Source organism: Pyrus communis, chromosome 13, assembly GCF_963583255.1.
Source record: "Pyrus communis chromosome 13, drPyrComm1.1, whole genome shotgun sequence".
Classification (NCBI taxonomy): Eukaryota; Viridiplantae; Streptophyta; class Magnoliopsida; order Rosales; family Rosaceae; genus Pyrus; species Pyrus communis.
Genome location: NC_084815.1, coordinates 13712741 through 13736297, shown reverse-complemented (window position 1 = coordinate 13736297; position 23557 = coordinate 13712741). Strand labels below are relative to the sequence as shown.

Genomic DNA, 23557 nt, shown 5'->3' with positions numbered 1-23557 from the left:
AGAAAAAAGAAAATTAAGACAAGTTTTTTTTAATTTTCAAGTTGTTAAAAAAATAGGTAGACGGGTAAAAAAAAAAAAAAAAAAAAAAAAAAAAAAAAAAAGTAAACGGGTACATGGTTATGGGTAAATGAGTATGGGGTTATGGGTATGGTTAACCGTTTATAAACGGTTATGGGTATGGGTATACTCATTTATGTGGGTAAAAGCTTAAACGATTATGGTTAAATAACTGCAGTTACCCGCCCATCCCTACTTGTGAAGAGTGGATTGCGCGCTCTGCCCAGAGCATCTTCTTCCATGGTCAATTTCCACAGACCTTACTTTTGGCAACGAACCTCCTTGTTTTCCTTCCTCGTTTTCTTGTGTAAGCTTGGAAGGAAAAGTTCCTTTCTCTCTTCATTATGGAACGTGTTGCACTATGCTTGCACGTGATTTTGTAGGCAATGCAGCTCTGGGTTGTGGTTTCTTCCTAAGTATCCTAATTAGCTTGCAAAGGGAAAGGGTTGATTTTGTTCTCTCTTAGAATTACCCACGTGAAACCAAAAACTATGTGCTTGAACTTTTGGTGCTCTGAAGCAACCCAAAGTCTTTCGTAATTTTAGTTTCATGTAGGTCCAATAAACTTCTGTAACAATCCACACCATGATCCACATCCCAAACTCCGATAAGTGCTTGGGCCCACTTTAGCATGCAACATGGTTAGCGTGATATGTCCACAATGACAACTGAACATAGCTTGACATGATAAATATGATTGGATTTGCATGGGATTGGCCTAATTATACAAATGTTCAATGTATGTTTATTTTATTGGCACGGTGTGATCGTAAATTCACCTGCCTCTCGATTTCCCACCTTTGCATGTATTTAAGCTTGACTTGTGGTATTCTTACGACAATTGGACTTGAAGATATAATTTGGCTTGTATGTGGGATTTTTAGGGTCCAACAACTAATTAAAATTTAAATTGAATATCGAATAAATGAGCCATCGATCAGAATTTATGGTCTAGTAACATTGGTATTGGTGCCAAATTAATGTGGGAAGACAATAATCTCAATAACATTCAACTCGGCAATATCGTTCTTCGTGTTCCCAAATTAGAGTCTGCACAACGTCCATCTATCTTGGCATAATCATTGGGCATATATGTTCCATAGAGTACATATTTTCTTTTATTTAACAATACTACGTACCTTAAAGTTAAAAAAGTATTGTCGACTTTCAACTAAGTTATAAAATGTAAATTAATAACGTTATGTGAAGAAACTATGACGGTAACACTTAGTAGGTATCTTTCACTTCAAAAACCAAAATAACTTCAAAAACCTAAAGGCTAGATGGAGAACTTTAGACACATCCTAGCCACTATTGATTATTAGGTGTCATTCTCACTGCTGAGTTGTCCATGCAGATTAAGCCAAAAATATGTAGACCCAAATACATACCTAACAATTCCAAAGGGCATCTCCAACCAAAAGGGTCCAGAGGGTCAAAGGGTCGAAAAATAATCCTAAAATCGCCTCCAACCGAGAGCCAGGCCAAAGGGTTCATGGGCCCTACTGGACAAAAAAGGGCCAACCGGGCGGCCCAAATGAGCTAGCTAGCTGGCCCCAAGTCGGGTTGGAATTCAAATGCAACAGTCAGCTAGTCGTTATTTTTGAATTTTTTTTATCGTAATCCTTTTTTTTTTTTTTTAAACAAAAATTGTTTAAAAAAAATTTACAAACTCTTTTATTTTTCCTATGACTTCCTAAACCATTAAACATTACATAACATTAAGTAACATAAAACAACATTAAAAAATATTAAAAAATATTAAACAACATTAACAAACATTAAATAACATTAAACAACATAAAAAAAATCATTTAACAACATTTTAAAAAACATTTAACATCATAAAACTTAAAGGCCTACTCCATGCTATTTTTGGCCCAAATATGTGTAATAAGATCCTGTTATAGGTACTTGTTTGTGTCATGGGAACGTATCATTCTATAGTACCTCATGTACTTATTTATAGAGATACTACTAGTTCTTGGATTGAAAGGCAAATTAAGCCCATCATATATTTTTGCACGAGCCCTTCTTGACCTATTTGGATCGTCTTGGTCGTTATAAGACTCTCCATCAATATACCCATCTCGCTCATCCTCCACAATCATATTGTGTAATAAAATGCAAGACATCATAATGAAGTCCAAATTTTCTCGACTCCATCCTCTTCCTGGTTCGCTGATGATCTTCCACTGTGTTTGTAGAATACCAAAAACTTTCTCAACATCTTTCCGGTATGCCTCTTGGTGTAAGGTAAACAACTTTTTGGCGTCATTCGCAAGGTTTGGAATTGCTTGGACAGGTGTCACCCACTTTAGGTAGATGCCATTTGCCAAGTAATACCCCATATTGTACTAACGACCATTGATGTAGTAGTCAAGTTGAGGTGCTTGAACTTCCGTCAGGGTATTGAAGAGGGCTGAACACCCAAGAATTGTAATGTCATTTTGGGATCCAAGGACTCCATAAAAAGCATGCCAGATCCACGTGTCATACAAGGCAATCGCCTCTAACACAACAGTTGGCTTTCTCGACCTTTCGCAGAAGCCTCCTTGCCATCCAGTGGGACAGTTCTTCCAATCCCAATGCATGCAATCTAATGACCCTATCATGCCTGAAAACCCACAGTTTTCAACTTTGCGAAGGAGCTGACCCAGATCTTCTTGATTTGGCTTACGGAGATACTCGTCTTTGTAAAGCTGAACAATTGTGTCACAGAATTCAGCAAGAATATCAAGGCATGTAGACTCAGACATACCATGGGTTTCATCCATCGAATCAACTGGGGAGCCATAGGCTATTATTTGGAGTGATAGTAACCTTCTGTTGAGGTGAGAAACCAGGGTGGTCTGTTTTGTCCTGCTTCTATTGAAAGTATGGATTGACCTGCTAGACAGCACGAAGTAAATGCTCGAAGACATGATGCCTCATCCAGAAGCAACGTCTGAAAATCCTCTTCTATGTACACCGAGTTGGGGTTGAAGTAATTGTTCATCAGATTGGCATGCATCATCACTCTATTTCATGGTTTGTAAGAGTGACCAGCAACAGAGCCAACCCATTGAGGTTGTTCCTGAGTTAGCTGACACACCATGGTTGCTGCTCTATTTTGTGCGTTGCACCATGCTTCATCTTCTTCATCAGACTCCTAATCTTCTCGTCTCATCTGCGCCTATGGTTCTTCCAATTTGGAATCGGATGAGGACCCCCAGTTGGAATCCGAAAAGGATCCAAAGTTAGAATTCATTGTAAACTTGAATTGAAATAGATTGAATTCAAAGGTGTGTGAAATTATAACCCAATATCCACCCTATTTATAGCAAAAAAAAAAAAAAAAAAAAAAAAACAATTATGTTTGGCCCTCGGTTGGAGACGGTTTTTTGTGACAAGCTACAACAAGCCCTATGGCCCTTTGGCCCTCAGTTGGAGATGGTAAGAAATATGGCATTGCACTGTTTATTAAAATATTAATTTCTTGGAGAGCCAAAGGGTTAAAACAAGCCCTCTAACCAGTCTTCGGTTGGAGATGGCCTTAGCATAAGCAACCGATCAAGGCAAGTCTAAAATTATGACCATTGGAAAAAGGACAAACAAAATTGTATGTGTTGCCATTCAGCATAGATACATACACATATACATATAGATGTACATGTATGTATATGGTACTTACAGTTCTTCCATAACTTCTACCTCTTGCAGTTGCGTGATCTAATAACTCAGATAGCAATCTATCCACCACATTCTCTCTCTCTCTCTCTCTCTCTCTCTCTCTCTCTCTCTCTCTCTCAATATTTTTGATTTAATTCAATGGCTTCGTATTGTCTTGTGTTATCATTCATTTGTTTCCACTTGGTGTGCAACATACTCACTTTGTTAATGTTGTTTCATGCAGTGCCAGTTGTGACGGTAGCCAGAAGCTATCACATACTAGTCTGGAATAGTCTCATGACCTCATCACCACCCCCGACCACCTGTAGAAACAGTACCAAGCACAACCACAAGTGGGTTGAACCCAGCGGCCACCGCCTGATCATGGTTGACGTCAGTGGCTCTGAGGACTTCCAGTCCGTCCAGTCGCCGTCAATGCAGACCCAATGAACAACACGGTCAATGTTGTCATTCTAATCAAGCCCGGACGTTACATGTAATAATAATCGTTAATAACATTAAAATTTAATTTCTTCTTAAACTTAGTTACATAACATAAACGTACAGACATTGTAATGCAAATTATCATAAGAATTAAGGGAATTGTTATTGGCAATTCAAAAATCTCATTCTACACTCCAAACTTTCTATATTTGGACAAAAAAATACCAGTGTAGAATGAGATTTTTAAAGTGCCAATAACACTTCCCAATAATTAATGAGTAGTTAAAATGTAATTAATGTAGATAAGAATGTGTAGAGAAAAAGTGGTGGTGCCGGCGACAAAGCCGTACATCACGTTTCAAGGAGCCGGGAAAGATGGGACGTTGATCGAATGGCATGACTGAGCCAGTGACCCTGGACCCAACGGTCAGCAGCTCAGAACTTATCGAACAGCTTCTGTTATTGTTTTTGCCAACTATTTCTCTGCTAGAAATATTAGCTTCAAGGTACGTAACGACAAAGTGTATACCCACTTAACAACACAAACATGCGCATATATGTACCAGATTATACATTTACGGAGATAATATTAGAAATCACATTTTAATAAAATGATGTATATTAGAGTTATATGCACTAAAGTGTTTGATGACAAACGAAGAGGGTAAAAGATATTATTCAGTTTCATACTTTTTGCATGCATCATTAGTAATGATCTTTGTTTTTTTTATTACAGAATACAGCACCGGCACCGCTGCCGGGGATGCAAGGACGGCAAGCGGTGGCATTTCGGATATCTGGCGAAAAGGCATACTTCTCAGGCTGTGGTTTCTGTGGTGCCCAAGATACACTCTGTGATGATGTGGGACGACGTTACTTCAAGGAGTGTTACATTGAAGGTTCCGTAGACTTCATTTTTGGGAATGGTCGGTCCATGTACAAAGTAGGAAGCTATATATATATAGAGAGAGAGAGAGAGATTAATCATTTAACAAGAGAGATCCCTATTTTTCTAAAAAAATAGGAACTTCCTCTTGATCGTTGGATTTGACTTTAATGAAATTGTGTGACCTGTGCTTTAATCTCAATCACACACTTACATAATCAATCCAATCGTTCAATTAGCTTAAATTAGTTAGTATTTTAAGTTATTTAATGCATGCGACTTGGTCTAATTGTGCTGTAACCAATAATTTAGATAAATATTAAAACGAACGCTCGTGAATTTTCATTTGTGGGACGGAGAGATGCGCCTTGTTATTGTCGCTCTATCAAAAGAAACAGATGTTTGCATTTTACTGCAGAATCTATCTTTTGGGACGGTGATGTCACTTTGGTGCACATAAAATCCATGCAAAAGTGAGCTAGCTTTTTCTTCACCAGTTTTATCTTTTACCGGTCAACAGGTTAATCTTTTACCATGCATGCAAAGATGCTGTTTGAGGAGGGATTTCTCAGTATGATCGGTAAACAGGATAGTACACTATATGTCATTATATAAATAGTGGGATATATGTGTTAAAAATTTTATAACTTAAAAAGTAAAATTTCCTACTACTTATATAAAAACACGTGATGCACCCCTCATGTTCTAATCACAATGAAAATTTTCTCCTGATTGAGGTATATCTATGAGTTCAAATGTAATATTTACACCAATCAACCACTACTAATCACTCACCTATATCTGCATGATCAATCAACGCATGTTAGGCATGCATGTAAATGTATGCAAATGTTTAAGAGTAACTCTCGCCACATTTACCTTTGATAAATAAAACTAAACGAATAAAGAGGTTACTTCTTGTGTGCGTGGGTAACTAATACTAATCTATGTTCATAGTAATCAGTCACTTCTTGTGTGCGTGTATAACTGATACTAATCTATGTTCATTTTCTTACTGCTCATAGAAATTTAAACGAATTATACAAGTGATATGAGGTCGCCGGTCTAAATTAATCTTGAGTTATAGCATTTAGGACGATGTTTTAAGTCGATTATTACAGCATAGCTAAAGATCCAAGTGAATATAACAATTCAGTAAATCTCAAATTAGATCTCATTTTTCAACATATACTATCATTGTTTTGACTTTTACTGTTTTACTGTTGGCACACAGGACTGTGAGTTGCACTCGATAGCAACCAAGTTCGGGTCCATTGCAGCCCACTGCAGGAACTCACCGAATGATAAATCAGGCTTCGCTTTCCTGAATTGCCGGTGTTTGGGTTAATATTTAACATTGAGCTTTATGATAAGAAGGTTCAAGGGTGCCATAGCAAATGGGAACTTGCCCGAAGCCCAATCGAAAGGCATGAAGCAAAGTGAGGCTGTCTCAGTTGCAGTAGGCCATGTGCCTATGATTGAAGTGATGGGTGATAGAGAACAACTCACTACCAGCCAAAAAACACTTTCTGATGTCGTAAAGAAGTAAATAAGAGATGATTCACTGCCCCCCGAAGGCCATCGACTAAGAGCAAAGCCAAGACAGTCGGGCCAAATTGCCTATACAAAGAGCAAGAGACACCAGAGGCAATGACACTCAACCAAACAATCAAAAGACATACAAATTATGTTCTCAAGCCAGTTCATACCCAGAAAGCTGAAACTTGTCCAAGATCAGTCCTTTTAGAAAGAGTTCCCTTAGGAAAAGCCATCTTTTGTCTAGTATAAAAGCTCTGCTACCTTCCCTTAGTGTTATAGTATCGATTCCTGCATGTAAAACCTATTTACTTTCCATCCTTCTTAGCATACAACCCTCTGTAAACCCAAAAAGAAGTGGTTGTAACAAGTTCGACCTTGCCCGAATCTCTTTATTTGCACTTTTATTTAGTTGATCTATCGCTTAATTTACTTTCCAGCATGTATTTAAGATGTTTTCAACCATTCTCTACTTAAGAGTCCCATTTGCATTTGAATCTAGATACGTTAATGAACCTGTTCTCATTAAAAACAAATTGTGATTGAGGAAGTGGTTCAAAAGGCCTTGAACTCCCTCTGTTTTGGACATACAAGATTATGAACTAAAAGTCCTTGTTTGCAAGGCAAGAAAAAGAACTTAATGCAAACTTAACCCATCTGCGACAATCCTTTGATAACAAGAAGTTTAAGTAACTTAGGGCGTAAGTAATCAACTTAACTCATACCTATTCAACAATCTGTTATACTAAGATAATAGTGGCACACTCAGATCCTCATTAGTTTTAATTGTGAGCCTCAAGGCCTACACCAAAAGCCCCACAAAGGTACCTTTCAAACTAACTATAAACTCTTTTTGCAGCACACCAAGCAGCAAGAACTCGCCTGACAACTAACAAAAGTGTCATACCTCTTGAGTTGTGCGAAGGAAATCCCTGCCCGAACATAGTTTTGGCATGCCCAGTGGGACAATAATAATCTTGTATGCCAAGAAGAAGGAATGAACAAACATTCAAGTGGAAAACTGAGTACGGGCAACCCCATTGTCCAACAGAAGCAAATATGATAGACCATCCGGAAGATTTCCTTTCCCTATGAGGCCCTAGGATCCTAGATAACCCAACTTCTTCTCAGAAGTCGAGTGGAAAAGTTACTAATAAAGATCTGCAAGCTACTATGGTACAAGCAATGTTCTAAAAATCATCCTAGGCGGCGAAGCTTTGACTCGATTTAGACCAAAACGTTCAGTTAGGCGGGGAGGACTTAGGCGGCTGCCTAAGCGCTGCCTAAGCGCCTTAGGCGGGCTAGGCGGAAGTCTAGGCGGTCTGAATCTCGCTGCAATTTTCACAACAAGTCTACAACTTCCAATCTCGTACGTAGCAGCAGAGCTCCGGCGAATTTCTGCAGCTCGTCTCTGTGAAGATGAGGGAAAAGAGAGTGCGAAGAGAGAGAGAGAGAGAGAGAGAGAGAGAGAGAGAGAGAGAAAGAGAGAGCATCTTTGGAAACCGGTAGTCGTCTAGTTTGTTCAACTATGGCATCACCAATCTCTAGACGATCTGTGTCTTTGGTTGTGTTTTGAATCTTTGATCAAAAAATGGGATCGGGCTTCCATAGAAGTTTGTTGGGGTTTGCCCTATCATTTCAATATGTGGTGGTGCATGTTGGTTTTGAGATCCAATTTTGAGGTTCTGAAATGGTGAAAAGAAGAAGAAGAAGAAGAAGAAACAAATAGGAATAGGTTATACAAATGACATTTCACTTTCCCCACAAAAGACTTGATCTTTGATGAGAGAGAGAAAGAGTGTGTTCGAACTTTATTTGGAGAAAAGGCAAAGTGATGTTATAATAATAAATATACAGAATTATAGATGTAGGTTGTCTAAAAGAGAGGAAAGGTACAAGCTTAACTAGCTTTAAGCTATCTATCATATTTAAAGTGAAAGACTTTGGCCCCAAATAGTGAAATTATGCAAAAAGCTAGTGATGGCTGGGGTTCACCTCGAGTGATGTGAAAGAGGTGAGGTGAAGGGCTACTGTTTGAAGGGTCAAGTTTTAATTATGAAAACCCACTATGTGGATTTTTTATATTTTTAAAAGTTTGAGATCTAGCCACTGTGTGGGCATTTTATATTTTTAAAAGTTTGAGATATAGTATTTATGTAAAGGTTATATAAATTATGAATTATATATTTTGTTTTTTTTTTCCTAGGCAAACATATTATATATGTACATAAAACATTCGCATATGTATGTTCTTTTATAAGAAATAACATATTATTCAATAATTATTTACATTTGATATAGTAAATTTAATTAATTCATATAATATATAAGAAATTTACCTAAATCCGCCTAGGCTCCCGCCTAGACTCGGCCTAGCTGCCAAGGTCCTAGGCCTCAACCTGCCGTCTGACTAGCACCTATCGTTTTTTAGAACCTTGGATACAAGTGTTGAGAAGTATGGATGTCACATCCTGGCCCGGGGGGGACCACTTCTTGGGCCTGCTCTACCACCGTAGCACGATATTGTCTGCTTTGGGCCCCGACCGCGCTCTCACGGTTTTGTTTTTGGGAACTCACTCGAGAACTTCCTGATGGGTCACCCATCTTGGGAATGCTCTCGCGCGCTACTCGCTTAACTTCAGAGTTCCCATGGAACCCGAAGCCAGTGAGCTTCTAAAAGGCCTCATGCTAAGTAGGGATGGGAATATACATTTAAGGATCACTCCCCTGGGCGATATGGGAGGTTACAATCCACCCCCCTTAGGGGCCCGATGTCCTCGTCGGCACACCACGGCCAGGGTTAGGCTCTGATACCAAATTGTCACATCCCGGCCCGAGGGGGACCACTTCCCTGGCCCGCTCCACCACCGTAGCACGATATTGTCCGCTTTGGGCCTCGACCACACCAATATTGTCAACTCCCGCCTCGAGGCAGATCACTTCCCGGGCCCGCTCCACCACCTTAGCACGATATTGTCCGCTTTGGGCTTACCATTCCCTTACGATTTTGTTTTTGGGAACTCACGAGCAACTTCCTAGTGGATCACCCATCATGGAATTGCTTTAGCCCCCTTCTAGCTTAACTTCAGAGTTCCTACGGAACCCGAAGCCAGTGAGCTCCCAAAAGGCCTCATGCTAGGTAGGGATGGGGATATACATTTAAGGATCACTCCCCTGGGCGATGTGGGATGTCACAATCCACTCCCCTTAAGGGCCCGACGTCCTCGTGGGCACACACGCGACCAGGGTTAGGCTCTGATACCAATTGTCAACTCCCGGCCCGGAGAGGATCACTTCTCGGGCCCGCTCTACCACCGTAGCACGATATTGTCTGCTTTGGGCTTACCATTCCTTCACGATTTTGTTTTTGGGAACTCGAGAGCAACTTCCCAGTGGGTCACCCATCATGGGATTGCTCTAGCCCCATTCTCGCTTAACTTCGGAGTTCCTACGGAACTCGAAGCCAGTGAGCTCCCAAAAGGCCTCGTGTTAGGTAGGGATGAGAATATACATTTAAGGATCACTCCCTTGGGCGATGTGGGATGTCACAATGGAGAAGATCACTTTAGAGACCAAAGGAAAGGTTAGCAGATTCTGTTCCTTAATAGGAACTCTATAAAGAAAGCTAGAGTTAGAGTATTACTGCACACTAAGAGATGGTTATGCCAGGGAAGTGATTAGGGAAACAACCCCTGAAAAGGGACCAGTGATTCATCTGTTTTCGCTACTCTAAGAAAAGAAGGATAAGGGGAAAAAGAAGAAAGAGGCTAAAACCAGTTGGCCAGAGGACAGAGAGATCTAGAAGACAGGTTTGCTCGACCCTCTATTATTCCCATTAGAGGGTAGAGGGAAAATTAGGCTAGAGGAAAGGAAGTTTGGGATGACTCAGCAAGTAAAAGAAACGAGTATGAAAGGTTCACCTATAGCAGCGGACAAACCTTACCCTTATAGGTTACCACTTTTGGCTAATAAGGGAAGAGAAGCCAGGTGGAGGCAACTAAAGCCATAAAAAGAAGCTTTCTCAGGCAATGAGCGTAGCCGGAAATGGGGATCTTCTTATACCCCGCACAACAATGCAGCTAACCAACAACTTAGAAATAAGTTAGCATAACTGAGAAGAATGGTGATCCAGAATGCTCAACCACAGGCTTTCCCATTTTTCAGGATAACCTATCAAAAGTCCTACCCATAATACATTGATAAGCAAAACCCTTTCCTCTTCAACTTCTAGATGCCCGCATTCCTAACCTTCAGTAGGGAAAACTACAAGGCGTCTAATAAAGACAACATCTTCAAGTTTTCCAACTACTGTGTGGCATTTGAAGACAATCCTAACTACAAATTAAGGTTGTTTGGGAATTCGTTGGTTGGCTTAGCATCTCAGTGGCACTCTCTGTTACCCTCTAATTCCATTACTAAGTGGTGGCAAATATAAATGGTTTTCCATGAGCAGTTCTATAAGGTGGAGCCCGAGATGACCATCAATGATCTAGTGGAAGTGAAACAATATGAACATGAGTCTACAAAGACTTCATGATGAGGTTTAGAAGGATAAGGATGAGATGCTAGTTCTCTATCAATCATGCTCAGCTTATATCCATTGCTCAAAAAGCTCTAAGGCTACCTTTAAGAAAGCGGTTTAATGAATTTCAAGAATTAGTAATTGCAACTACTAAGTATGAGAAGTTGTTGATCGAGGAATAGCAAGTGAAGCACACGTCCAAGATACCCTATTTCTACAAGAACAAAGCCCCAGTATACCGGTTGGAGTTCGAATGCTCAAAGTTGAAAGAGAATGATAGTAATATGGGAGAATGAATTGAGTTGTGTGCAGCAGAGATGACCACTCCTTTCAAACCTTTGATAGTGAAGGGATTGGTTTAGTCTGTCAAAGAACAGAAGATTGTTATGAATGATAGAGGGCTTGACCAGGGCAGCTGACATCTACGAAAAATTAGAGAGGGCTAGAGTTATCTTGCCTGACAACACCAAAATGATTCTCAAACCAGAAGAGCTAAGAGGAAAAAAGTATTGCAAACTTCACTACACCTTCAATCATTCTATAGCTAACTGTGTGCAGTTTAGAAACTGGATCTAGGATCTCATAGTTAAAGGAAAGTTGTAGCTAGAAAAACTCCAGCCTAATATGATGATTATCACAAATCCATTCCCAAATAGCCTAAGCAACATGATCAACCTTAATTGGGTTGAAAAAGGAAAAACAAAGGTTACCTAAGAAGTGAGGAAAGAGAGCATGCAAGTTGTTAGGCCAATGGAAAGTGTTAGAAGGTTGCCCAACAGACCCCAAACAGCTGTGGTTAATGGAATAATGTTTGCAGCAAATGCCACTGTGAATGTGAGCTCGAGGTGCCAGCATCAGGTGCCATTATTAATCGAGAGCTAGCAAGAAAAAGAGAGATAAAAGAACAGGATGTCCACAAGAATATCATTCGAGTAGCTAAGAAAGAGACATCTAAAAATGTATTCTAAAGGTTAATGGGACATTCAGAGCCCAAGGGTTTATCTGAAGTATTCAGAAATCATGAAGCCTCTGAGGAAGTGGAGGATAAAAAAGCAAAGTTGCCAAGATGGGTAGATGTGAAACCTCCCCCGGCCAAGTTACCATGGCAGTGTAAAACAAGGATGGAAGGAGAGGACAATGAACCCAATTTCCCCCAGTTACTAAGAAAGATTCAGCCTGACTCAACCCAAAATGGTATATAGTTAGTAAGGATGAGATACCTATTAGTGAGACTTGCCCAAACCTGCAAGAAAGAAGCCCGATAGGGTATATTCTGACCAAATAGTGTTCAGTAAGCCAAGCCTGGCCCTGGCAAACCATCTCAAGCCCATATATGTAACTGCTCATCTGGAGCGAGTACCCTTCAAGAGGGTATTGATAGATGGTGGAGCGGCAATCAATGTGCTCACACTCAAGCAAATGAAGAGGCTGTGTAGAAGTAAAGAAGATCTTACTCCCACTGATCTTACAGTTTCTAGCTTCTCTAAGGCCATCACCAGAACACATGGGATATTGCCTTTGGAAGTAGACTTAGGGTCTAAGAAAATCATGCCAGCTTTTTTTGTGGTAGATAACAGCTCTACTTATAGAGCATTACTTGGGAGAGATTGGATTCACCAAAGTCCGTATATGCCATCCACTTTACATCAACAAGTTGCTGTCTACCATGAGGCTAAGGTTGAGAAGTCAGGGTTCTGGGAGATTGTGGAGGCCAAGTAACAGCCATTTCTCCCCACAGCCAATATTGCTGAAACAAGTTTTTACAATCCCAATATTGAGATCCTGTAGTATTTAAGAGCTGATGAGTACGGTCGCCCTACTAAGGTGACGGCCCAAAAACTCATAGAACAAGGATTGTCTCTCACCAAGGAAGAATGAGACATGCCCCATATTGTCGCAGCCCACCAACATCAATGATGTCTAAACAGAAGATGAAGGACTAAGTGGTTGCAGTCAGGTCTTTAATTAAGAGACTGCTAGCATATGGGAAATAGTAAAAAAAAGGTTAGAGAAAGCTCAGCCAATGAGAAGGCATAGTGGGAAAAAGAAGCTTCAACCACCAATGACAGAGAAAAAGAAGAATTTTTAGGAGATGAAGTAGAAGTAGCCATTCACATGGCTAAGTGTATATATAACTTGGACTGGCCAGATGATGTACCCAAGGGTCCAAAGTCAGTTGAATTTTTATGTACAGAGCCTGATAAGCCGGCATTAGAGGTATAAGACCTCTTGGAAACCATTAATTTAGGGACTGAAGATGATCCAAAGCCAATACAACTTAGTGGTTTGTTGAAGATTGGAGATCGGGCAAGGATCGTAGACCTTCTGCATGAATTCAAAGATTGTTTTGCATGGATTACACAGAGATACTTGGATTGGACCCCAGTTTAGTGAAGCACAAAATGCCTATCAAGGAAAGGCACAAACTTGAGAAGCAAGCTCCAATGAGAATGTCAAAAGAGATAGAGGAAAAGGTCAAAGAAGAGATCGAAAGGCTGGTGAAGGTAGGATTTATTAGACATGCAAAGTATGTTGAGTGGTTGGCCAACATTGTACCTGTATTAAAAGCTATAACTAATGTCATCCGATGTTGTGTCGACTATAGAAACATTAATGAAGCCACGCCTAAGGATGAATACCTCATGTCTATGGTTGACCTATCTATAGATGCAGTTGCAAAACACAAAGTTCTATCTTTTATGGATGGGAATGTTGATTATAATCAAATAAAAATGGCTAAAGAAGATATACATAAGATATCTTTTAGGTGCCCAGGACATAGGAGCATATGAATATGTAATCATACCATTTGGGCTAAAAAATGTTGGTGATACCTATCAGAGAGCAATGAATGCCATTTTTCATGATTTAATCGGGCATAGTATGGAGGTATACATTGATGACATTGTGGTGAAGTCTAAAACCAAAGAGTAACATATAGAAGACCTCAGACAAGCCTTAGTAAGAATGAGGACCCACAAGTTGAAAATGAATCCTAAGAACTATGCTTTTGGAGTCAGATCAGGCAACTTTTTGGGATTCTTTGTTCAGCAGAGAGGTGTGGAGATAGACAAGAACAAGGCTCGAGCTATAATAGAGTCACCTTCCCCTACCAACAAAGTGCAACTGCAAAGGCTACTAAGGAAGATCAACTTCGTGAAAAGATTTATTGCTAACTTGGTGGGCAAGATTCAGCCGTTGACTCTTTTATTAAGATTGAAGAATCAGAAAGAGTTTGGGTGGGGCCCACAACACCAAAAAGCTTTTGACAAAGTAAAAGCTTGTTTAGGGTCTCCACCAGTGTTCATGCCCACTCAGAGGGGAAAACCTTTGAAGCTCTATATTTTTGCCTCTGAAAAGTCAATAGGAAGCTTGCTGGCTCAAAATAATAAAGGGAGGATGGAGCAAGCAATATACTACCTCAGTAGGATCCTTACTGAGGTAGAAACAAGATATACCTCAATTGAGAAGCTATGTTTGGCCTTGTACTTCACTACCTACAAGTTAAGGGATTACATGTTACCTTGCCACATCCATATCATTGCCAATACCGATGTGATCAAGTACATGCTATCTAAACCAATGCTAGCTAGAAGAATTGGGAAATGGATTCTAGCACTTTTAGAGTTCAGTTTTCAATATGTGCCTTAAAGAGCAATAAAGGGGCAAGCAATTGCAGACTTCTTGTTCGAGCATCAAGAATCCTAGGAAGAACTTGTCAACATCCCAGGAACTCTAGAAGTGGCCAATCTTTGGATTCTACCCAGTAAAGATCACTGGGCAAGGAAGAATGGATTCAGCAAGAAGTAAGGAGAATAACCAGCTTATGGATCACTCTTTGAAGGTTGTATTTTGATGGATCATATACTCAACATGCTGCTGAAGCTAGGATTGTCATCATTGATCCTAAGGGAGTTCAACATTGCTACTCATTCCTTCTAGATTATCAAGATACTACCAACAATCAGGCAAAGTATGAGGCATTGATAATTAGCTTAGAAATCCTGATGGAGTTGGGGGCAAATGAGGTTGAGATTTATGGTGACTCTAAGTTAGTAATCAGTTAGTTGAATAGAGACTACAAGTGTAGACACATCACAATGGTAGGTTATTATTTGGCAGCTATTCAATTGTTGAGTTATTAAGGTATTAAAGTGTCAATCAATCATGTTTCCAAAAAACCAAATTTGATTGCCAATGAAATAGCACAATTGGTTTCTGGAGCACAAGTTCAATAAAGAAGATTTGAAATGAATGTAGAAATACAAAGAAGAAATATCTCTTCTATCTTTGAAAGAGGATTCGGCCTAGATATAATGGCTAAGGAACCTAAGATAGAAGACTAGAGGACACCAATCATTTAGTATTTAAAAGACCATTATTCTCCCACAAGTAAAAAGATTAGGTAGTAAGCAACTAAGTTTGTAATGTGGGACAAGACTTGCTAAAAAAGACTCCAAATGGACTCTTGTTGAAATGCTTAGGTCTGGAAAAGTCAATGAGGGTAATAGTTGAAGTGCATGAAGGCATTTATGGAGCACATCAGGCTAGAACTAAGATGAGGTGGTTGCTGAGGAGATATGGCTACTTCTGGCCCGATATGGAAAAAATTTGTAATGCCTATGCTAGAGGATGTGAAGATTGTTCAAGATATAGCCCTCTACAGCACATACCCTCAATACCATTGAACCTAGTAGTGAAGCCTTAGCCTTTCAGAGGGTGGGCAATGGACTTCATCGGGAAAATTTACCCAGCTTCTAGTAAAGGGCACACCTTCATAATTGTGGCAATTGACTACTTTACTAAGTGGATGGAGGTTTCAGCTATGAAGACTATCACTTCAGCAACTATGAAGAAATTCATTGAAACCAAGATCCTACATAGATATGGGGTGCCTCAGACGATTGTCACAAACAGATGGCCATCTTTTATCTTGAAAGAAGTGAAGGAATTTGCAAGTGGGTTCAAGATAAAGATGATCTAGTCTAGCCCTTACTATTCCTAATCAAATGATTAAGCAGAAGCTAGCAATAAGATCTTGGTGAATATTATTAAGAAAATGGTAGCAGATAGTCTGGAGAAATGACATGATAAGTTGGGAAATACTCTTTGGGCTTACAGAACATCAAAGAGAGTTGGAACTGGTACTACCCCTTATGCCTTAACCTTCGGGCAAGATGATGTACTCCCTATGGAAATCAATGTAAGTTCTACAAGGCTTCAAAACCAGTTTGGTTTACATAGTGAGGAATACATTCAGGCCATGTGTCAAGAAAGTGAAGTTAAAAACCTTCAAGGAGGGATAATTAATATGGAAAGCAGTTTTATCCTTGAAAGCTCAAGTTGAAGGTTTTGGGAAGTGAAGTCCCACTTGGGAAGGTCCTTTCATTATTAAATAAGTGTTAGACAGAGGAGGATATTACTTGGTAGATTTGGAAGGGAACTTGCAAAGACATCCACTCAATGCTAAGTTTTTTAAGAAGTATCACCCAACTTTGTGGAAGGGAGCATCACTCCAACACCCCCGGAAGCAGCAGTGGCGGATGCCACTTCAGTTGAAGATGGCAACAACAGCTTTCTTGGGCCTAAGGAAGGGGATACCTATAACTTTAGAGGCCTTGGGAGGCCTAGGGAAGACTACTTTGTGCATAAATGGCTGGAGAGACTTGCCCGAGGGTCCAGAAGCCTGTTTGAAACAAAGAAAAAAGTGAGTTTAAGAAACAATTTACATTTAAAACTGAAGAAATGACAAAAATGAAAATGATTGTATACCTGAGCTGGCCCTTGAGCATTAGAGGGAGGCACATCTGTGGTTGCTGCTGCCTTAGGAGAAGCAGGCGGACTAGCTTGAGATGGAGCTTGAGGAGTCTTCAGGGTAGCCACTTCTGAGACCACAAGGATCTTAAGGATGATAGGTTCCTCAAAAGTTAGTGTAAGCTGGTTGGTGGCCTCATGCACTGGAGAAGACTGGTAAGATCCATGCAAAAGTTAAAGTTTAGAGTTTATTGAAAAACTTGAAAAGAAGCTTAAAAAAGGCTTAGGGAAAAAGTAACTTACTTAAGTATTGTCACCCTCCAGAAAATGTAGTAACTCCCTAGTTGATGGATTGAATTGGGAAGTGGGAGTCACCACCATGGCAAGTGAAGGAGCAGAGGAAGTAAAGGCTGAGGTTTGCCCGACTTATGGTGCAGATGCTTTAACCTTTGCTTCAAAAATAATATAAGTGATGGTTAGTTTGGAACTTGGAAAATCAGAAACTTGATTAGTATTGAGGAAGAAGTATACCTTTGAGGGTTTGGCCCTTAAAGAGGAAGGATGCACTGCTCGGGTTGAAAGAGATAAAGGCTTAGGCTGGGAGGTCGTCTTTGCTCTAGTATCCTGTTTACATATCAACAAAGAATTAGTTAAAGGGTTGAGGGAAAAGAATTTCAAAATTAACTTGGTACTCCAAGATTGAAAGCTATACCTTCAACTCCTTGACGATTTTGGCAAGGACTGCCTTATCCTCTGGTTGGACTTCTATGTCGGACTACCCGTCTTTAGGAGTAGGGCCAGGTTTCTTGGTTGTGGGAGGCCCTAATTTCAAGAAAGAAAAGGGTGTTAGTTCGAACTTCAAGAAAATCAAAACTAAGGTTGAGTCACTTATTGGTAGCTTTTTGCTTCTTTCTGCCTGTTTCAGCTGGATGAGCAAAGATAGGTTTGGAGGCCTGAAAAGTTTGATCTCTAGTCCTTTTTCTTTTTTGTGGGAGTAACCCTCAGGCCAGGAATAACAAGTGGAGCCTGAGGCATTTCCTTGGGCTCAAACTCTAAGGATTTCACAATTGTTGTTCTTGCTTGGCAAGGTGCCCCTATCTCCACTTCAAGTCCAGCCCAAGCCTCTGAGTCGTCAAAGAGTTTAGAAATTTCTCCAGCATCACCAACAACTTGGCTGGATGCTGCCCCTTGCCTTGCTGCCTTATCAACGGCCTCTTGGAAGACCAAAGCATCTACAACTTCTTTTTCTGGCCCGACATCTACTTTCTCAGTGTTGCCTTAGGCTGCAAAACCAAAGTGAAAGTTAGTCAACTACATATTGCAAACCATCATAAAAAAAGGAAAAATAAAGGCCACAAGTTATACCTATAAGAAAGAAACATGGTTCTTCTGGTTGATTGCCTCATTCCAGCTTTCAAACTCTTCTTTCTTAGGAGAGAGAGTTAAAGAAAACATGCCCGAAGAGACGATCGTGGGTCTCCATGATGTCCCCGCTATACTTCTTCGACCACTTGGCCTCTCACCAAGTGGCAAAGTGAGGAGTGCATTCAAAATTGGGAGCCATAGACTTGTGGGCAATTCTGCTCATCATCTCCAAGTTACACCGAATTGCTCGAAAAGTCACATCAGAGGGAGAGCGAAGGCGGAAGAAGGTTCCATAGTGTGTGGAGTCAAAGTAAGGCACTGGGATCGTCTGCTTAAAGCCTAGTTGTCTACCATAGAAATTGGGGTGGTAGACTTCTAGCCTGTGCTTATAATCGGTTTGGTCACTGCGCACTCCTTAAGCTAGGTCCCATTGTTGGATGCAGCTTATGAATTTCTCTTTGCAAATACCGCTGGCATCATCTCCAAAAGCATTTTGGAAGATTTGGTCCGAGAACCATGGGTACCTCCTGAGCAAAAAGGCATCTCATTCCAAGTCTACCCGAGTTTGATAAACTCTGAAGAAATAAAGGCAGGCAAGGCTCACATGGTTCATAAAAAAAGCCTCTACCAAGATGCGAGCTAGAGCTACACCCTTGGGGAACTCCAAGTTCAGGGCCCAAAACTCGAGGAAATATCATTGGAGCTAGAAATGGATTATCCAAGTTGGCCCGTTGAGGTTGGTTTTGAAGGGCTCGCCTTTAGTCAACTCAAAGACAAGATGGTATGTCATCAAAGGAGTACAGTGCATCCACCAAGGGAATTTATTCCAATTTTACTCCTTTGGACTTGTTTAGGAACACATGTTTGTTCAACCAGTATAGGTGGAAGTACATATGTTCCTAAGCCCTATCTGCAGTGGAATAGGGTGGGCTGAAAGTCTTCTTTGAAAATGGGATAAAGCCTGCGAAGGACATCCCTAGCACTTGAAAGTCGAGGAGTTATAATCTAGACGAGTTATTGATTCAGATGCGCCCAACCTTGCAGCGGTCGGGCAAAAGAGTGAAGACCAATTGTGGGTGATGTCCACGCACCTGCTTGAAGGCCTCAGCCCAAAGATTTGAGCCATGTCTATGACTGTAGGAGACATAGAACCCATTACGACCAAGCTTCAACCCAAAATAGAATGTATTGGTCCTATTGTTCCAAAAGATAAGAGTTGTGGTTAGAAGCTCGGGCTTGGCAATAACAGTGACCTTGGAGAGCATGATGAGCTCGTAGATCCCATTAGCCATCCACTTTTGCTTCCAGATAGGCTTGAGGTTGTCTACTCGTTGCGACCAAGCTTCATCCCTCATCAGTGGGAAGCCCCTTCGGAAATTGGACCATTTGGAGGCCAAGATGACAACCTCGACGGATTAAGGGTTGTGAGTGAACCAATTAGCAGCAGGCATGTTGTTCTCCATTGTGATAGAGACACGAACAGGCCAGCCTGAGGATGATGAAAGTCGTTGAGCCGATAGCGCAGGTTAACGATTCCCTCACCAGACTTACATGCAGGGTGAAGTTTAGGTGCCATGGTTAATTTTGAAAGGAAATAAGGAAGATTGAAGGCAAAAAGCTAGAAAGAACTGCAAAGGCAAGAGAATTCTGGAAATTCTGGGAATTCTGGAAACTTAGATAATAATGATTGCTATAAGCATTATTCAAGAAATTTAAATGGAGGTTATATAATGGGCGGTTAGTTAACATTGGAGATCATGGGTTAGTACAAAGGTTATTCAAAAATGGCTGTTTAAATGGTGCAAGTCCCGAGTTAAAGCATGCGGCTAATGTTTAATCATTATTAATGTCTCAAATAGCAAACTTGACAATGATTAAAGGAGGCACTGTTTGGGTTAATATTTAACATTGGGCTTTATGATAAGAAAACCCATGGGTGTTACAGCAAATAGGGACTTGCCCGAAGCCCAGTAGAGGCCTAAAGCAAAGTGAGGCTGTCTTAGTCGCAGTATAGGCCATATGCCTATGATTGAAGTGATGGGTGATAGAGAATAGCTCACTACCAGCCAAAAATCACTTTCTGATGGCGTAAAGAAGTAAATAAGAGACTCACTACCCCCTGAAAGCCATCAGCCAATAGCGAAGCCAAGACAGTTGGGCCAAATTGCCTATAAAAGGAGGAAGAGACACCAGAGACAAGGACACTCAACCAACCAATCAAAAGACATCCAAACTCTACTCTCAAGCCAGTTCATACCCAGAAAGCTAAAACTTGTCTAGGATCAGTCATTTTAACAATAGTTCCTTTAGGAAAAGCCACATTTTGTCTAGTATAGAAGCTCTGCTACCGTCCCTTAGTGTTGTAGTATCAATTCTCTCATGTAAAACCTATTTACTTTCCATCCCTCTTAACATACAACCTTCTGTAAACCCAAATAGAAGTGGTTGCAACAAAGTTCGACCTTGCCCGACAAGGTTAAATATTGCTCGAATCACTTTATTTGCATTTTTATTTAATAGATCTGTCGCTTAATTTACTTTCCAGCATGTATTTAAGATGTTTTCAACCGTTCTCTAGTTAAGAGCCCTATTTGCATTTGAATCTAGTTACGTTAATGAACGTGTTCTCGTTAAAAACAAAATGTGATCAAGGAAGTGGTTGAAATGGCCTTGAACTCCCTTTGTTTTGGACATACAAGATTATGAACTAAAAGTCCTTGTTTATAAGGCAAGAAAAAGAACTTAATGCAGACTTAACCCATCTGCAACAATCCTTTGATAACAAGAAGTTTAAGAAACTTGGGGCGCAAGTAATCAGCTTAAATCACACCTATTCAACAATCTGTTATACTAAATAACAGTGGCACGCTCAAATCCTCCTTAGTTTTGATTACGAGCCTCAAGGCCTACACCAAAGGCCCCACAAAAGCACCTTTGAAACTAACTACAAACTTGTTTTGCCGCACACAAGTAGCAAGAACTCGCTCGACAACCAACAAAAGTGCTATACCCCTGGGGAGCTGTGCGAGGGAAATCCTTGCCCGAACAGCTGGGTTATAGGTACAGGTCCGTTGTAAGTTGGTCAGGCCATGGGGAAGTACTCCCTGATCATATACTCCTACACCTACTTCGATGATATGGTTGCACATGGTGTCTGGGATGACTGGAACAACACAAGTATTGCTACAAAGCAATTAACTACACATTCCCTTTTATTTTATATTCAACTACCAAAATTTCTTGCATATGCAGATTAGATTAAAAAAAAAAGAATGCATGAATATTTACCTGACTGCGTAACTATGTGTGAGTGGCTAACAACTGTTATGAGACGTGTAGTCAAAGTCAATTACGTATACGTCCACCATCCATGATTTTGGTCCTTCCGTTAAAAATGATTTTGGGCAATTTTCAAAGCTTTGTAACTCAATTGTTTCTTAACCAAATTTGACCCATAATATATCAAAATGAAGATAGGAAAGTGTTGAATAAGATTATACCTATTTGGAACCCAATGATTGCCAGAGATGGCCGGAAAATAGCCTGAAAGGTCACTGGTCCGCGGGAAAATTGGAAAACTCACTGGAAACTGGGTACACTTTAAACGTTCATAACTTGTTCAATACTCAACGAAATCGAGTTATTCAAAAATGAAAATCATACTTCTCGACAAGACAAAGAGAATCATATCTTTCTTTACTGCTAACCCGCCGTGGTTTGGCCGGAAAAATGCTTAAAAGTGGCTAACTCGAAAATGGTTAGCCATTTTCAAGCCGTTGTCCAACCAAATCACGGCGAGTTAGCCTTCAAAATAGGTACCATTTTCTTCGTCTCATCAAGAAGTATTATTTTTGTTTTTGAATTACTCGATTTGGTTGAGTATTGAAGAAGTTATGAACGTTTAAAGTTTACCCAATTTCTGGCTAGTTTTCCAATTTTTCAGCGGACCAGTCACATTTTAGGCTAGTTTTGGACCATCTCCGGCAACCATTGGACTTTCCAATAGGTATAATCTTATTCTACACTTTCCTATCTTCATTTTGATATATTATGGGTCGAATTTGGTTAAGAAACGATTGAGTTACAAAGCTTTGAAAATTGCCCAAAATCGTTTTTAATAGAAGGACCAAAATCATGGATGGTGGACAATCTCAAGGACCATTTCTATTGACTTTCAATCTCAAGGACCATTTTGTATAATAACCCTTCTATTTAAACTGCTCTTCTCTTCTCCCTCTATCCGATGTGGGACAAATGAAGGATCCAACACTCCCCCGCACGTGACATTAGCAACCAAGTGGGGCCAGTGGGGCTTACCCATTGCGTGGGGCCAAATGGGGACCCACCCAATCAGGTGGCATCTTTCGCCTACGTGGACATCGCACGGGGCCAAAGGGGACCCACCCAATCACGTGGCAGTACGGGCCCATCTTCTGGCTCTGATACCATGTGGAATTTTTCAGGTCGACGGGCTGAAGGCCCACTCAAACAACACCGATACTGTCCCCATTTAACCACCTACACAATCCTCAGGTATGGGGCTTTATCACAAAAGGCTTCAGTATTAGTTAGAGAGAGGTATTTCTATTTAAACTGCTCTTTTCTTCTCCCTATGTCCGATGTGGGACAAATAAGGGTTCCAACAAAGTTATTTCACATTATTTCTAAGTTCTCAAGTTTGAATTTCCCAGCCACCTGACCTATACTAATTGTTGGAATGCAGTGGGAGTGTGTATCCGGGAATGTACAAGTGCAGGGGGTTGGAGCAGAAGCCTTGCGAGGGGTGACATGTGCCCCGGAGTTTCTGTACGACTTGGCTCATCCATTCCTCGCCAAGAGCTTCGTTAATAGCAGGCACTGGATCGCACCTGCTACAACAACGAGGAAGATAAGAGGGCCTAAACGTTCATACAATTCAAGTTTGAGTTGTTGGAATGTTTAGGTGTTTCTTTGATTTCAAAGTTTAAATTTAATTCTCTTTGTTTTGTACGTATGAGGAATGGAAGAGAAGAGTGCCTAAACGTTCATACAATTCAAGTTTGAGTTGTTGGAATGTTTAGGCGTTTCTTTGATTTCAAAGATATGAGGAACTAAAACCCCTTTAGCTAGGGGGTGATTCGAAACTATGTTTATATTTGCAATATGAATTGATTAACTTTCGTTGGAATTTCATAAGTTGTGGATTCAATTTGTTTAACCGTTTGATTGATAACTTATTTATGAATGTTTATTAAGAATGCGCGCTTAATTTTCATGCATAAATATGACGCTAGAATATAAGTGAATTTCACCTAATCGTTATGAACTTATATTCACAAGTAGTGGAGGTTGCTTATAAACAA

At 40.3% G+C, this 23557-nt stretch overlaps 1 protein-coding gene and 1 pseudogene across 1 annotated transcript; one reads left to right on the top strand and one right to left on the bottom strand.

Moving 5' to 3' along the window:
- Window positions 1–2414: 2414 nt before the first annotated feature.
- LOC137712216 (uncharacterized) lies at window positions 2415–2981 on the bottom strand. Its single transcript, XM_068451332.1, has one exon. It carries the CDS (start codon window positions 2979–2981, stop codon window positions 2415–2417), a length of 567 nt encoding a protein of 188 aa, XP_068307433.1.
- Window positions 2982–3867: 886 nt separating this feature from the next.
- LOC137712215 (probable pectinesterase 68) lies at window positions 3868–23157 on the top strand (annotated as a pseudogene).
- Window positions 23158–23557: the final 400 nt, after the last annotated feature.

Coding starts and splice junctions, on each gene's coding strand:
- LOC137712216 (XM_068451332.1), bottom strand. CDS start 2,981: ATGTCTTCGAGCATTTACTTCGTGCTGTCTAGCAGGTCAATCCATACT.